Here is a 15726-nt window from a genome sequence, read left to right as displayed (position 1 = left end):
GAGACCGTAGCTGTAATGAAGGGCAAATGGTCTGTCGGATGCAAGCTAATGTACCATAGTAAGAGGCTACATCACCAGAACGAATTCTAAATTAAAACTGCACCATGAAACCAACTCCAGTTCCTCTGAGCAAGCAGTCTAGATCATCGGCATTTACAGGCTGGTTCAACCTCAATTATATCATCTTTTTTCGGGAGGAGGGGGGTCTTCTCTAATATGGAGTAACAGAGTCATTATGACAAATTATGAAAATGCCTGGAGTGTAATTATTAATGCTACCAAAACATTTGCAATAGAATATAATTGAATTTTCAGACAAACTTTGTTAAGCAGGAGTTAAGGTTTAGCGGATCATAAAAAATAAAGGAAAGAAAACTTTACAAGAACTTTGCACTTATCAAACAAATATAATGAATACCCCAATAAAATCAGGGTTAATGTAAAATGTCTGGATTTCTGTTCATTTAAAAGTATAAAGAGAGAGTTAAGGTACCCAAACAACCTTAACTCTGCCCCCAGAGCACACACTCAACATCATCTCAAAGGTTTCAGAGTAGGAGCCGTGCTAGTCTGTATTCGCAGAAAGAAAAGGAGGACTTGTGACACCTTAGAGACAAGCCAATTTATTTGAGCATAAGCTTTTGTGAGCTACAGCTCACTTCATCGGATGCATTCAGTGGCAAATACAGTGAGGAGATTTATATACACACAGAACATGAAAAAATGGGTATCATCATACACACTGTAAGGAGAAAGAAAAGGAGTACTTGTGGCACCTTAGACTAACCAATTTAAAATTTCATGAAGTTGATAGATTTCCACTTCATATGGCTAAATGCAGTGCCTTGCATAATGACAGGATTCAGAGTAGCAGCTGTGTTAGTACAGAGGGGCATTGCTGGCACACGATGGCATATATCACATTGGTAGATGTGCAGGTGAACGAGCCTCTGATAGTGTGGCTGATGTGATTAGACCCTATGATGGTGTCCCCGAATAGATATGTGGACACCAGTCCTTGCCTACAGACAGCCCCCCAACCTGAAGCAAATACTCACCAGCAACCACACACCAGAACCACTAACCCAGGAACCTATCCTTGCAACAAAGCCCGTTGCCAACTCTTTCCACATATTTATTCAGGGGACACCATCATAGGGCCTAAGCACATCAGCCACACTATCAGAGGCTCGTTCACCTGCACATCTACCAATGTGATATATGCCATCATGTGCCAGCAATGCCCCTCTGCCATGTACATTGGTCAAACTGGAAAGTCTCTACGTAAAAGAATAAATGGACACAAATCAGACGTCAAGAATTATAACATTCATAAACCAGTCAGAGAACACTTCAATCTCTCTGGTCACTTGATTACAGACCTAAAGGTCGCAATATTACAACAAAAAGACTTCAAAAACAGACTCCAGCGAGAGACTGCTGAATTGGAATTAATTTGCAAACTGGATACAATTAACTTAGGCTTGAATAGAGACTGGGAGTGGATGGGTCATTACACAAAGTAAAACTATTTCCTTGTTTATTCCTCCCCCCCCACTGTTCCTCAGACATTCTTGTCAACTGCTGGAAATGGCCCACCTTGATTATCACTACAAAAGGCTCCCCACCCCCACTCTCCTGCTGGTAATAGCTCATCTTAAGTGATCACTCTCCTTACAGTGTGTATGATAACACCCATTTTTTCATGTTCTCTATGTATATAAATCTCCTCACTGTATTTTCCACTGAATGCATCTGATGAAGTGAGCTGTAGCTCACGACAGCTTACGCTCAAATAAATTGGTTAGTCTCTAAGGTGCCACTAGTCCTCCTTATCATCTCAAAGGTTTTCTCAAAACTATGTGGCTTTTTAAAAACACTTGTAAATGCTTACGGGGACTGTGTGGGGAGGCAGCGTAACACTTCACACCAGTCTTATACAACACAGGGTAGTGAGCCTTGGGTGTGCCAGCAAGTCTGTAAATAACGAACATTTTGAAGAGCCTACAACATTTCCATATGCCCAGTTCCAGCTGTGCCCATTTTCAGAGTTCTACCCTCTGATGTCAACTACTCAAGAAACATCTTCTAAGGGCTTGGCTACACTTGCGAGTTATATCGCATTAAAGCAGCCCCGGGCACCCTAACTCACGACCCATCTACACTGGCAAGGCACTTAGAGCACCTGGACTCTGCAGCTGGAGCACTCCTGGTAATCCACCTCCACGAGAAGCATAAGCGGTGGGTCTCAGCTGAAACGCCCCAGAGTCAGTGTGAACGAGATGTTGCATTACTGCACTCTGATGGGCCTCTGGAAACATCCCATAATCCCCTGAAATCAAGTGGCCACTCTTGTCATTGTTTTGAACTGGGCTGTAAGAATGTGGATATGCCCTTTCAAAGCTCCGTTTCTGACAACCAGCACGCTTATCTGCTCCGGGACAAAGCAATCATTAGTGTGGAATCTTGCTTGAGAGGCGGGGGGGAGGGGGGTCTGCTGCTGCCTGAACTTACAAGACAGCATGCTGACATGCTCTCAACCCCCCAGAAACCCACTCTCTGTCCCCGCACATACACACAACACACTCCCTGTCACACTCCACCCCACCCATTTGAAAAGCATGTTGCAGCCACTTACATGCTGGGATAGCTACAACAATGCACTGCTCTTTGTGGCCGTTGCAAGAGCTGCTAATGTGGCCACGCCAGCATGCTTGAATCTGACAGTGTGGACACACTGCAGCGCTTTCCCTACTGCGCTCTCCGAGGGCTGGTTTAACTTACAGCGCTCTACATCTACAAGTGTAGCCATGCCCTAATTCTAACCCAGGGAACTACAGGAGAACTTAAGTATGCAACAATATGGAAATGATTTACTATTTATATTGCTGTAGTGCCTTGAGGCCTCAATCAAGTCAAAGCCCCATTGCGCTAGGCACTGTACAAACATGCAGTAAATGACATTTCCTGCCCCAGAGAGCTAACAATCTAAAATTAAGTTGACAAGGTGGTTCAGAGAATATCTTTAATTGGACCAACTTCTGTTGGTGAGAGAGACATGCTTTCGAGCTTACACAGAGCTCTTCTTCAGCTCTGGGAAATGTACTCAGAGAACAGACTGTTTAGTATAAGAAGTTAATACATATTTCAAGGTGCAGATACCTGTATGGATACAAATGTATGATTTTTGAATTTAAAAAAACAACAACAGATTTTTGTATTTAAAATCAGATTTTGTAAATACATTTTTCTTTTTAAAATAAAACTGATTTACAATTAAATTTGAAATTATTAAGCCCTAATCTGTAATATATTCAAACCATTTACATTACATGAAAATAATTTTCAGGCAGTACATTTACTGCTGAAATTTTAAAGAAAGTCAAACCACTGAACCGGTGGAAGTCACCAGCTAAGCAATAGGAACCAGAGTTTGTTGAAGAGTTAAGCCAACTTTTGATAGCAACAGTCTCTTCTGCAGGTGCAGAGAGAACATATTCTTCAGTTCAGTCTATTCAACTAGTTCAGATCAATGACTAGTTTATTTAAGTTGAGGAACCACTCAAGAGTTGAAAAAAACAGGATGCTTATTTTCCTCTTCCAATGTATGAATAAAAATGAGGTCTGAGAGTATGAGATCTATTAGGTCTACCATCTTGAAGGGCATGGTGATCAGAAACTATCAGTTCAGTTTATTAATTACAGATGATACTTCCTTTGTTTAATAAATCAATTAGCTTTAAATGCAAAACATGTTTCAAAAACCCTCTTTCTTATATATACACACAGTACTTTTAAAGTAGTTCTCACTAATGAAAAATAATTTTAAAACGCTTTTTGTGCACTTTAATTGAATTCCAGTTTTGATCCAAATAGAGCTTGATACAAATCACAAGTAAAAAAAAAAGAAAAAAAAAATCTTGTAAACATAAAAAAGGAAAAATTAAGAATCTTGAATAAATAGCTATGTAAATGTTTAAATAAATGTACATAAATACAGCATATCCTCCTGGTTAGCCAAACGAATTACCAAATTTAGCATAAAGACTATATTTAGTTGCAAATCAACATGTTGTAATGGTTACCAACCAATAAGAATCAACCTTTCTTTAGGAAAATAACTAAAAAATATAAACACAAAAGAAGATTAAAATCAATTTTTTTAAATTAAGGTTTCCTGCTTGTGAATTTAATTTAAATCATGATTAAACAAGAGTGATTTAAAATAACTGATTTAAATCGTTTGGACTTAAGTCAACCCACCCTGACAAGTACCCACTTGGGTTGATTTATTCTTTTCCACAAAACACTCACCAGCAACTACACACCACACAACAGAAACACTAACCCAGAAACCAATCCCTGCAACAAACCCCAGTACCAACTCTATCCGCATATCTATTCAAGGGACACCATCATAGCACCTAATCACATCAGCCACACTATCAGAGGCTCATTCACCTGCACATCTACCAGTGTGATATATGCCATCATGTGCCAGCAATGCCCCTCTCCCATGTACATTGGCCAAACCAGACAGTCTCTATGGAAAAGAATAAATGGACACAAATCAGACATCAAGAATTGTAACATTCAAAAAGTAGTAGGAGAGCACTTCAATCTCCCTGGACACTCAATAACAGACTTAAAAGTGGCCATTCTTCAACAAAAAAACTTCAAAAACAGACTTCAACGAGAAACTGCAGAACTGGAATTAATTTGCAAACCTGACACCATCAAACTAGGCCTGAATAAAGACTGGGAGTGGCTGGGTCACTAGAAAAAATAATTTTCCCTCTGTCGATACGCACACCTTCTGTCAACTGCTGGGAATGAGCCACATCCACCCAAATTGAATTGGCCTCGTTAGCACTGACCCCCCACTTGGTAAGGCAACTCCCATCTTTTCATGTGCTGTATATTTATACTTGCCTACTGTATTTTTCACTCTGTGCATCTGATGAAGTGGGTTATAGCCCATGAAAGCTTACGCCCAAATAAATTTGTTAATCTCTAAGTTGCCACAAGGACTCCTCGTTGTTTTTCTGATCCAGACTAACACGGCTACCCCTCTGAAACCTAACAAAATGGTGTATCCCACAGAAATCTGGGAACACGTTTTGAGCCCTGGCTGCTTCCTCAACGAATCAGGAAGATTTAAAGAACACTGGCTAACTCACTTAGTTTAAGAATACAAAGATACCTACTTTGCATGATGCAGAGGCAGTAACTTTGTTACTATGGAGCCCAGAAATCATTTATTAAAGACATTTGAAAGGAATCGTCTTAAGGGACAGAGCTCCCTTTGTGAGCAAATCTCAGCCACTTGCAATCAGCTCGAAAGAGCCATCAAGAAAAACTATCCATTAGTTGTCAATTTAGAATGACTTCTGAAAGCGAGCCCCAAAATTCCAGCCATCTCTTTCCAACAACCTCTTAATCCTGTTTGTAACACCTGTGTTAAACCAGCCTGCTGTCAATCTCACTTCTCATGGCCATAACTCAAAAGAGATGAGCAATTTTAGGTAATGTGAGAGCTAAACAGTAAAAAAAAAAAAAAGTATAAGAAAAATTCACAAACACTTCGCTGGCTGGTGTGACTCACAGCTCTGGGGAATACATAGGGAAGGGAACCTGTGCACTTCAGCCACATGGATGTAGTTTAAGTCTTAATTCTCCTTTAACTCCTTTCCTCTCCCCTTTCCTGCACTAGGTGCACAAGTCTTAAAAGGCAGCTTGCTACCGCTTAAGGGGCACAAAAAGGAAAAAGTTGCGAAGTCACAAAAATCTGAAGATTTTTTCCCCACCGCAGATTGACACTGGCTAGTAAGAGCAGGAAATAACTTAAGGTGATGACCCCTGGTAAATATTTGCATGGAAGGGGGATAAAAATTGATCATACCACATCCAGTAAGTCCTGCAGTTGTCTGCCTTTGTTTCATGCTGGGGAGTGATGCAGAGATGAATGAAGATATGCCAGTTACTGAAAGACTATACCACAAACAGCTGCCAAAAACTAGAGGGCTAGCCTTTAACAGACACTGCAATCTTGCTGTAAGAGACGCATCTCTACCATTAAGATCAAGTTAATAACCAAGGCACATGATCCGATGAAGTGAGCTGTAGCTCACGAAAGCTTATGCTCAAATAAATTTGTTAGTCTCTCAGGTGCCACAAGTCCTCCTTTCCTTTTTGCGGATACAGACTAACACGGCTGCTACTCTGAAACCTGTGTACAGACCGTGGCAGAACAGGCACTGGCAAGAACAGGTTTAAAGGAACTTCTAGCATTGCTAAGACCCATCCACATGGTCAGCTGCACACTTCCCAATACTTTCCCATCTTGCATGTTATCAAAGCCTGAAAGGAGAGCAACACCCTTTGTGCTCAGCAGAGCAACCTGAAAGTTCCCAAAGAATCACCTCTAGCAAGGTGAAATCTGAACTGTATCCCAAAATAACTCTGAATTCAAATATGTTATTCTGAACCTCCTGCGGACTCTCTCATCAAAAGTTGGGTCGTTCAGCATAAGACCAGAAGCCAGTGGTCAGTTCAATCCTTGGCCTCTCTTCTGAGGGTAGGTCTGTTGCAATTAGACACTCATGGCTGGCCAATGCCAGCTGACTCAGGCTAAGGGGCTATTCAATTGCGGTGTAGACGTTTGGGCTCAGACTGGAGGCCAGGCTCTGGGACCCTACAAGGTGGGAAGGTCCCAGAGATCGGGCTGCAGCCCAAGCCCACACATCTACACCACAATTAAACAACAATTTAGCCAGAGCCTGATTTAGCTTGCACGGCCACGCGTGGATTTTTAATTGCGGTATAGATATACCTTGAGACTGCAAAAAGGAAGCCTGTTACAGTGGTTTTTGAGAGAGATAGATACAATGGCTAGACATGCATATGAGAACCAGCAACTCACTTCACATACGCAAGCAAGTCGTAAGACAGGATGGGAAGTGATGCTTATTTTAATTTTGTATTGTTTTGCTCTGGTTTGTTTCTCCTGGGCCTTTTACAAGCTTTCCAGTCTACAGGAGGGGAGGGAGACTGCCCATGGAAAGGCAGAGTTCACAGTCATATTTCAAGTTCATTCTCTTAGCTTCAGGGCATTCGCTCCTGATGAACTGGGCAACAATGAACCTTGCAAGCATTCCAAACAGCCTACAATGGCTGGTGCTGTGGACTATTACTTTAACCAGAAGGAATGACCAGAGTTGAAGTTACTGGGAACAGCTTATCAGTTGCAGAAGATGCACTGGGGTAATAAGGTTGTAAATATTCACCAAGTCCACTGCTTCTCAAGCTGCACTAATTGTCTTCAGCCTCACATGCATTCATTACACAGCAAATGAATGGTAAGTTATCTGTACACCGTCATGCACCTTCATTAATAGAGACAGATCCCACTATGAGCAAAGCTTAGCAAATTTAACAAGAGCTACCGTTTAAGAACATAACCCCAGCCAGTGCAGCCCAGCGTTACTCCACTGATTCCTGCTTTCACTACTTCCTTTAGTTTCACAAATGCAGTCTATCTAAAATCAAAGCAGTTTGTAATTTCTACATGCAGCAGTGAAATCTGCATCTGAGCAGGATTAAAGACATCTCCCCTTCTCCCCTCCAGAGACAATGGAGAGAGATGCCTGGAAACAACTGGAGCTGGCTCTGCCCCCTTAATTGCCACTGTAATTGGAAACCAGGCGCAGAGGGCATGGGCACAACATTGCTGGGCAAAACAGCAGCAATATTTAATCATTGGTTTAGGCCATCTGCAACTGGTTTGCAGCAGCGCTTGGAGTTTATGGATTCCTGAGCTCTGGATAAGCAGCCAGGTGCTGGAGTCAGTTTAATTGTATTCTCTGCTGCGAGAGATTCCTTTTCCCATTTTCACCAGCACTTGGTGCAGAATTAAAGGTATAGTGCCTGAAATCATCCCTGCCAAATTTGGCACTGAGGGAGCACAGCTTCTTGATTAAATAGGGACACATTAACTGTTCAGAGAGGAGAAATCTAAAACAATATAAGGAAAGGAATTATTATGATTTGTGATGGGGAAAGCAGAGAAGACCAAGGGACTGTGCAGAATGGCCACAATAGAACAGGATTTTAATTATGTGGCTTTTTATTTGTCAGGTGGAGAAAAAGTGTAGCTACCCCCCAATAATCATCTACTAGGAGGCACCTCTGGAGCAGGATTATCCAACGTTATCAAGATGGTTTATCCCACTAAATCTATTTCCTTTGCTTGCAGGGGTGAGAATCGGTGGACTTTGATCCTTTCCAGGTTCTGTTTCTATCAGAACAGAAGAACGGCCATATTGGGTCAGACCAAAGATCCATCTAGCCCAGTATCCTGTCTTCCTACAGTGGCCAATGCCAGGTGCCCCAGAGGGAATGAACAGAACAGGAAATCATCAAGTGATACATTCCTTGTCACCCATTCCCAGCTTCTGGCAAACAGAGGTAGGGACACCATCCCTGCCCATCCTGGCTAATAGCCATTGATGGACCTATCCTCCATGAATATAACAGAGTTCAAAAAAGAACTAGATAAAGTCTTGGCCTTCACAACATCCTCTGGCAAGGAGTTCCACCGGTCAACTGTGCGTTGTGTGAAAAAATACTTCCTTTTGTTTGTTTTAAACCTGCTGCCTATTAATTTCATTTGGTGACCCCTAGTTCTTGTGTTATGAGAAGGAGTAAACAACACTTCCTTATTTATTTTCTCTACACCCGTCATGATTTTAATAGACCTCAATCATATCCCCCCTTAATCGTCTCTTTTCCAAGCTGAAAAGTCCCAGACTCATTAATCTCTCCTCATATGGCAGCCGTTTCATACCCCAAATCATTTTTGTTGCCCTTTTCTGAACCTTTTCCAAGTCAATATCTCTTTTTTGAGATGGGGCGACCACATCAGCACGCAGTATTCAAGATGTGGGTGTACCATGGATTTATATAGAGGCAATATGATATTTTCTGTATTATTATCTATCCCGGTCTTAATGATTCGCAACATTCTGTTCGCTTTTTTGACGGCCGCTGCACATTGAGTGGATGTTTTCAGAGAACTATCCACAATGACTCCAAGATCTCTTTCTTGAGTGGTAACAGGTAATTTAGACCCCACCATTTTATATGTATAATCCAATGTGCATTACTTTGGATTTATCAGCACTGAATTTCATCTGCCATTTTGTTGCCCAGTCACCCAGTTTTGAGAGATCCCTTTGTAGCTCTTCGCAGTCTGTTTGGGACTTAACTATCTTGAGTAGTTTTGTAACATCTGGGAATTTTGCCACCTCACTGTTTACCCCTTTTTCCAGATCATTTATGAATGTGTTGAATAGGACTGGTCCCAGAACAGACCCCTGGGGGACACCACTATTTACCTCTCTCCATTCTGAGAGCTGACCATTCATTCCTACCCTTTGTTTCCTATCTTTTAACCAGTTACCAATCCATGAGAGGACCTTCCCTCTTATCCCGTGACAGTTTACTTTGCTTAAGAGCGTTTGATGAGGGACCTTGTCAAAGGCTTTCTGAAAATCTAAATATAAGATATCCACTGGATCCCCGTTCTCCACATGCTTGTTGACCCCCTCTAAGAATTCTATGTTTCAGCTACCAGTCCAATAATGGAAGCATCCCTCCCTTAACCCCCAACCCAGTTTTGACTGAAAGCTACAGGATATAATAATTTTTAATTTTTTTTTTAAAGTATCCACAAGTAGAGAACAGGTTGAGTGACAAGACTAGCAGCCAAATCCATGAGAACTGTGAGGAAGAGAGGATTTCTTCATCCACTGCCTCCCAACAGGACAGTTATATTGTCATTCAAAAATTATCCATAGCCCTGTAGAAGAAAAATCATTTCCCTGGGAAATAGGAATTCAAAAGATTTAGAGAAATCAGAGATGATATCAAATATTCCCAAGTAGATGTAAGCAAGCCCTCCCCTCTGGAGTAGAAAAGAATCAAACAGGGACCTATCTTTCATTTTCAAACAAGAAAAATGTGAGGAATAAATCGTCCTTTCCAGAACAGCTGTTGAAACAAGCGAACTGAATGAAATACAACCCAACTTTGTATTTTATAACATCTTACATACATACAAATTTCACCACAAAATACTTGGAATAAATAACAGAGCCTGAGAAAACTAAGAAGGTAGAAACCAGTGAGAAATGAATGGTTTCAGAGTAGCAGCCGTGATAGACTGTATTCGCAAAAAGAAAGGAAGTACTTGTGGCACCTTAGAGACTAACAAATTTATTTGAGCATAAGCTTTCGTGAGCTACAGCTCAGAGCCTCCTGTTAAATTTGTTAGTCTCTAAGATGCCACAAGTACTCCTTTTCTTTTTGAGAAATGAATGTATTCACTTAGGATTGGAAAGTTGGTAAAGTGGAGAGACACAAGAACAGCAGAGGGAAAGGATCTCATATCAACAGCAGCAAGACTAGTACTGGTAGTCAGCACAGACAGATGGCTCGATGGATAGGAAGGGGACTGGAAACAGGCAAGATCAGAGACACTGGAAGAGCAAGTCCACAAAGAATTTTAGAAAGGAAGGATGTGCTGAACTTGATCTGAAAAAAACAGACCCCCGTGGAGCTGTCAGAGGATGAGGTCGCATTTTGTTGAATATGCGAGAAGGTAAGCAGCACTCTGCACTTTCTGGAGTTTGAAGAGCTGGGAGATTTGGATGCCAGACCGAGGTGAAGGCAGAGGAGGAATTAGCACAGGCAGGATCCCTTCCACATCATTCGAGAACAACTCACTCATGTGGAAAGGAAAACACAGAAACTACCTAAAGTCAATGGAAGTTTTTCCTCTGTGCCTCAAAGTAACAGTACTTCAGAAATTTAAACACACCCTCACTCATGGGTGGCCAACCTGGGGCTCCGGAGCCACACGTGGCTCTTCAGAGGTTAATATGCAGCTCCTTGCATAGGTGCTGACTCCAGGGCTGGAGCTACAGATGCCAACTTTCCCACGTGCTGTGGAGTGCTCACTGCTCAACCCCCTGCTCTGTCTCAGGTCCTGCCCCCACTCCACCCCTTCCCGCAAGCCTGCCATGCCCTCGCTCCTCCCCCCCAGAGCCTCCTGTGCACTGCAAAACAGCTGATTGCGGCGGGCGGGAGGAGTGGGGAGGCACTGATTGGCAGGGCTGCTGGTGGGCGGGAAGCGCTGGGGGGTGGATGGGGGGAGCGGATGAGGGGCTGCTGACATATTACTGGTTTCAGAGTAGCAGCCATGTTAGTCTGTATTCGCAAAAAGAAAAGGAGTACTTGTGGCACCTTAGAGACTAACCAATTTATTTGAGCATAAGCTTTCGTGAGCTACAGCTCACTTCATCGGATGCCTTCAGTCGTGAGCTGTAGCTCACGAAAGCTTATGCTCAAATAAATTGGTTAGTCTCTAAGGTGCCACAAGTACTCCTTTTCTTTTGACATGTTACTGTGGCTCTTTAGCAATGTTCATTGGTAAATTCTGGCTCCTTCTCAGGCTGGCCACCCCTGCCGTAACTAATGGGCTGCCTGTGTCACAGCCAAATAAATAGAGCATATTCACAAGTGCTCCCTCCCCTACAGGTCAGAACAAATCCCACTTCCAGAAAGTTCTAAGGACTGCAGAAATAATCCACCTGAACATCTCTTAAATTGGAGTTTTATGCTTACATATATGTTGGCGAATACATTAAAGTGTCTTTTGGTTTCATACTGTACTGAACTATTAGGCAAAGAACTAGTTTGTTCAAGAATGAAACTCCAAGTCCTTATTAGCACGTGTGTGGAAATGCCTGAAGGGGGATCACTAGAAATCACCATACACGGTCTCATTCAGTTGCCCACAGCACAGTATTCCAGGCTCACTCCAGTCAGAGGAAATAAGTGATTTGCTACATCTGACTAGAAAAAGTTCAAGCATTCTCTGATAAGGCTATCCTGGTTGTAGGCCAACAAGAGAACAAACTTCAAGAAATAACACACACTACTCAAGAGGAGGGAAACTGGATTTAAAAGGATCTGGATAAAATACACTCAAAAGTGACTTGTGCAATGTAATGGCGAACAGTAATGAAGACAGGGCTTGAAATCAGCATAGGCTCTATTCAGGAAAAGGACTTAGCACAACTGTGGACAATAACTTAAAGCCACATTTTCAACAGTTAAGAAAGCAAGAACAATTGGAGATCTCAACAAAGTACAAATGTGTTGCAGTGGTCACCCAACCAACTGGGTAAAGCTTGAGGCACCAGATTTCAGGAATTAGAAGACACCCACAAGAAAGCAGCATGGGATGTCAGGGACCACAGACACAATATTAGGAAATTTTCTTCATATTTGTTGGAAGAGAGATTAGACATCTCCAACACATCCACTTCTAAAGTTGAGGGCTATGAGAAGGTAGATGAACACTATTCAAGAGGATAATATAGTACACTAAGAATCAAAAGGTCACAAACTATACATAGGAAAAGACCCGATGCCAAGTGTATGAGGGAAGTTTTATTACTAAGAATTGTCAGTAGGATTATCAGATTAAGTCTTTTAAAAACAAATATTTCCTGTGTCACAAACTGCACCACAGCATATTAGAAATGAAGGATTTTAGAAATCTAATGTTCTTTTCACCATTAATGTTGACATTTACTTTTTGCATTTCATTCATCTGGAATAACAAAAATAGACTTGTCTGTTTCACTTTCCTGCTACAATATTTGAGGAGCAAACACTACAGAAAAAAAATAAAATTTAGATAGATTGTGATTAAAAACAATTTCAAGAAAGTGTGAAGACATTGCCATTGATCTTGTAAGTTTTCTGCCTAAAGTGACCTAGCAGTGTCCCCTTACTGTGTGGAACAGACCAAAGGCACAGAAAGACACTGCCCTGTGGGGACACACAGACAAACATTAGACAGTTAAGAGAAAGGCATGCAGGACCTAGGACAATGACATGCCGGTGGAAAGATCTACATATGTCCTGTGGTCTCCTTTCATCCCAAGGCATTACACACTCTCTATATGTGGGGTGTGGGGGATGGAGAAAGGTCAATTTGTGGATCCAAGAACTTCACTACTTTGCCACGACCAATGGGAACGTCTCTTAAGGACCGACTACCGGTCCTCCCTGGGCAGCCGGCAAGGTAAGTCGCAATTTAAGACAAATTGGTGGCGCAGATGTTTACAGTGCTTTCTGCTGAAAACACAGATAATTGTCCCGGGCGGACGGACCCAAAGCACACACCACAGACTAACACGGCTGCTACTCTGCACCCTGGAAGGGTCCACGATGAACGGAGAGGTTTCGTAACGAGGGCTCATTTCCAGCAGCTTCACCTCGCAGCTCTTCATAAGGGCAGCGTCCGGCCAAAGGTGCAGGCACGCGGTAGCCAGGCTGTTGAGGCAGGGCAGGCCGGGGTGACCCCAAATCCGGGGTCGGGACGCCGGCGTGAGCGATGCCCACTCCCCTCGGCCAGCGGGCCCCTCCCACGCACCCGCGGTGCCGCCTCCCGGAGTCGGGGTCCCTGCGACGGAGTCTCCCCCAGCCCCGCCCCCCATGGCACACGGGGAGACCCGGGCCTAGCCGGGGGGGGGAGGGGGGGATCTCGGGGTCCCCAGCGGCTGGGGAAGTCCCACTCCCCCCCCAGCCCCGCCCCCCATGGCACACGGGGAGACCCGGGCCTAGCCGGGGGGGGGAGGGGGGGATCTCGGGGTCCCCAGCGGCTGGGGAAGTCCCACTCCCCCCCCAGCCCCGCCCCCCATGGCACACGGGGAGACCCGGGCCTAGCCGGGGGGGGGGAGGGGGGGATCTCGGGGTCCCCAGCGGCTGGGGAAGTCCCCCCCCCAGCACGGGCCACGGGCCCCCGCCCCGAGCAGGCTGCAGGCGGAGCCCCTCCCCCGCCCAGGCTCCGGCACCGGGAGTGGGGGGCAGCGCCAGGCGCTGTGCCCCCCCCCGGGCCCCTGTGAGACCGGCCCGGCCCTCACCTGGTAGCTGAGCAGCTCACCCACGTCCATGACCCCCGCACAGCGGCACCCAGCAACGGTCGCAAAACCGGAGGGATGGACAACACGCTGCCGTAAAGCGCGGTGCAAAAAAAAAAAAAGCGGCTTCCCCTCGAGGCAAGCAGGAACCGCGCTGCCGTAAAGCGCGACGGGGGGGGCGCGCCACACTGCTGTGAATCCTGCTGGAGCGTGAGTTACGTGCCCTCAAACGCACGCAGTCGAGGGGCGGGGCCGTGCTGGGCAGAGGGGGCGGGGCCCTACTGGGTAGGCGGGGCCGAGGGCGGGGCCCTGCTAGGCAGAGTGGGGCAGGTGGGGCACTGGGGCGGGGCCATGCTGGTTGCAGGGGGCAGGTGGGGCACTGGGTGGGGCTGGGCTGGGCAGGTGGGGCACTGGGGCGGGGCCGTGCTGGGTAGAGGGGGGCAGATGGGGCACTGGGGCGGGGCCGTGCTGGGCAGGTGGGGGGCAAGTGGGGCACTGGGGCGGGGCCGTGCTGGGCAGAGGGGGCAGATGGGGCACTGGGGCAGGGCCATGCTGGTTGCAGGGGGCAGGTGGGGCACTGGGTGGGGCTGTGCTGGGCAGGTGGGGCACTGGGGCGGGGCCGTGCTGGGTAGAGGGGGGCAGATGGGGCACTGGGGCGGGGCCGTGCTGGGCAGGTGGGGGGCAAGTGGGGCACTGGGGCGGGGCCGTGCGGGGCAGAGGGGGCAGATGGGGCACTGGGGCAGGGCCATGCTGGTTGCAGGGGGCAGGTGGGGCACTGGGTGGGGCTGGGCTGGGCTGGGCTGTGTTAGTAGCGTTCTGCTGGCTGCCCTGTCTGAGTGGGGGCGCTAGCTAGCCCTTTGCACCCCTCCCCACAACATGTGCTAATAATTAGTGGGGCCTGGCCCCTGAGCCATTTCTGGCCCAGCTTCCGCCTGGCGCCCACTCAGCTTCCACATTGCCCTGCGCGTTTTCTTCTGAGCGCGGGCGGCATGGCGCAGCCCCTGTTAGACAGCAGGGGCAGAGCCAGGGCGCAGGCCCAGGGGAGATTCTCACAGGGATTTCGGTGCTGCAGCACCTCGCAGCCACTCACAGCCCCAAGGTAGATGCCCAGGCTCCCCCGGTAGGTGTGAGAAGAGGTGAGCACCTAAGAAAGGGATTCATGGAAACCAGCAAACTGAATGGGGAGCTGCCAAAGCCAGCGCGGGTGAAATGCAGGGCCAAGGCACCAGGCCTAGGGCCCATGTTTTCAGGGGTATATGGCACCATTGATCCTGGCATTGGGTACCTGAGTGATGGGCTGGAGGGAGGCACCTCTCTCTTCTTGAGATTCCCAGCTGTAAACCCTCTCCTGGAGTCAGCCCGTTCTTATGCAGGCAGCCAATGGTCAGGGAACTCCCCAAGGAATCTGGGAGACCTGTCCTGCCTGATTTGGTGGCGGGACTTGAACTCAGGCCTCTTATGGGATGTTTTTGCTGCAATTAGACACCTGCAGGTGGCCCGTGCCAGCTGATTCCCTCGTAGACCTTCTGGCCTGGGCTCCAGCCTGAGCTCTGGTACCCTCCCATCTCGCAGGGTCCTGGCTAGCACCTCAGCTTGAACACAAGCCTGCACACGTCCACTGCATTAAACAGCCCCGTAACCTTAGTCAGTTGGCATGGGCCAGCCACAGGGTTTAAATCCAGTGTAGACAGACCCTTGCAGCCCTGGGGAGTGCCCTGAGCACCAGGCCACT

The 15726-nt window shown here is 46.2% G+C and overlaps 1 protein-coding gene across 2 annotated transcripts in view; it reads right to left on the bottom strand.

Moving 5' to 3' along the window:
* The window catches only part of CTNNBL1 (catenin beta like 1), a 111797-nt gene extending 97644 nt beyond the window's left edge, over positions 1-14153 (bottom strand). For both annotated transcript variants that reach the window (XM_074969488.1, XM_074969487.1), the window contains exon 1: positions 13998-14153. In XM_074969488.1, the coding sequence (XP_074825589.1) occupies positions 13998-14027 (30 nt within the window). In that variant the 5' untranslated portion in view covers positions 14028-14153. The remainder of the gene's footprint in view (positions 1-13997) is intronic.
* Between the last annotated feature and the right edge of the window lie 1573 nt (positions 14154-15726).

The sequence above is a fragment of the Natator depressus genome, chromosome 13 (assembly GCF_965152275.1).
Source record: "Natator depressus isolate rNatDep1 chromosome 13, rNatDep2.hap1, whole genome shotgun sequence".
NCBI classification, from domain to species: Eukaryota; Metazoa; Chordata; order Testudines; family Cheloniidae; genus Natator; species Natator depressus.
This window is presented reverse-complemented; position numbering and strand designations above follow the sequence as displayed.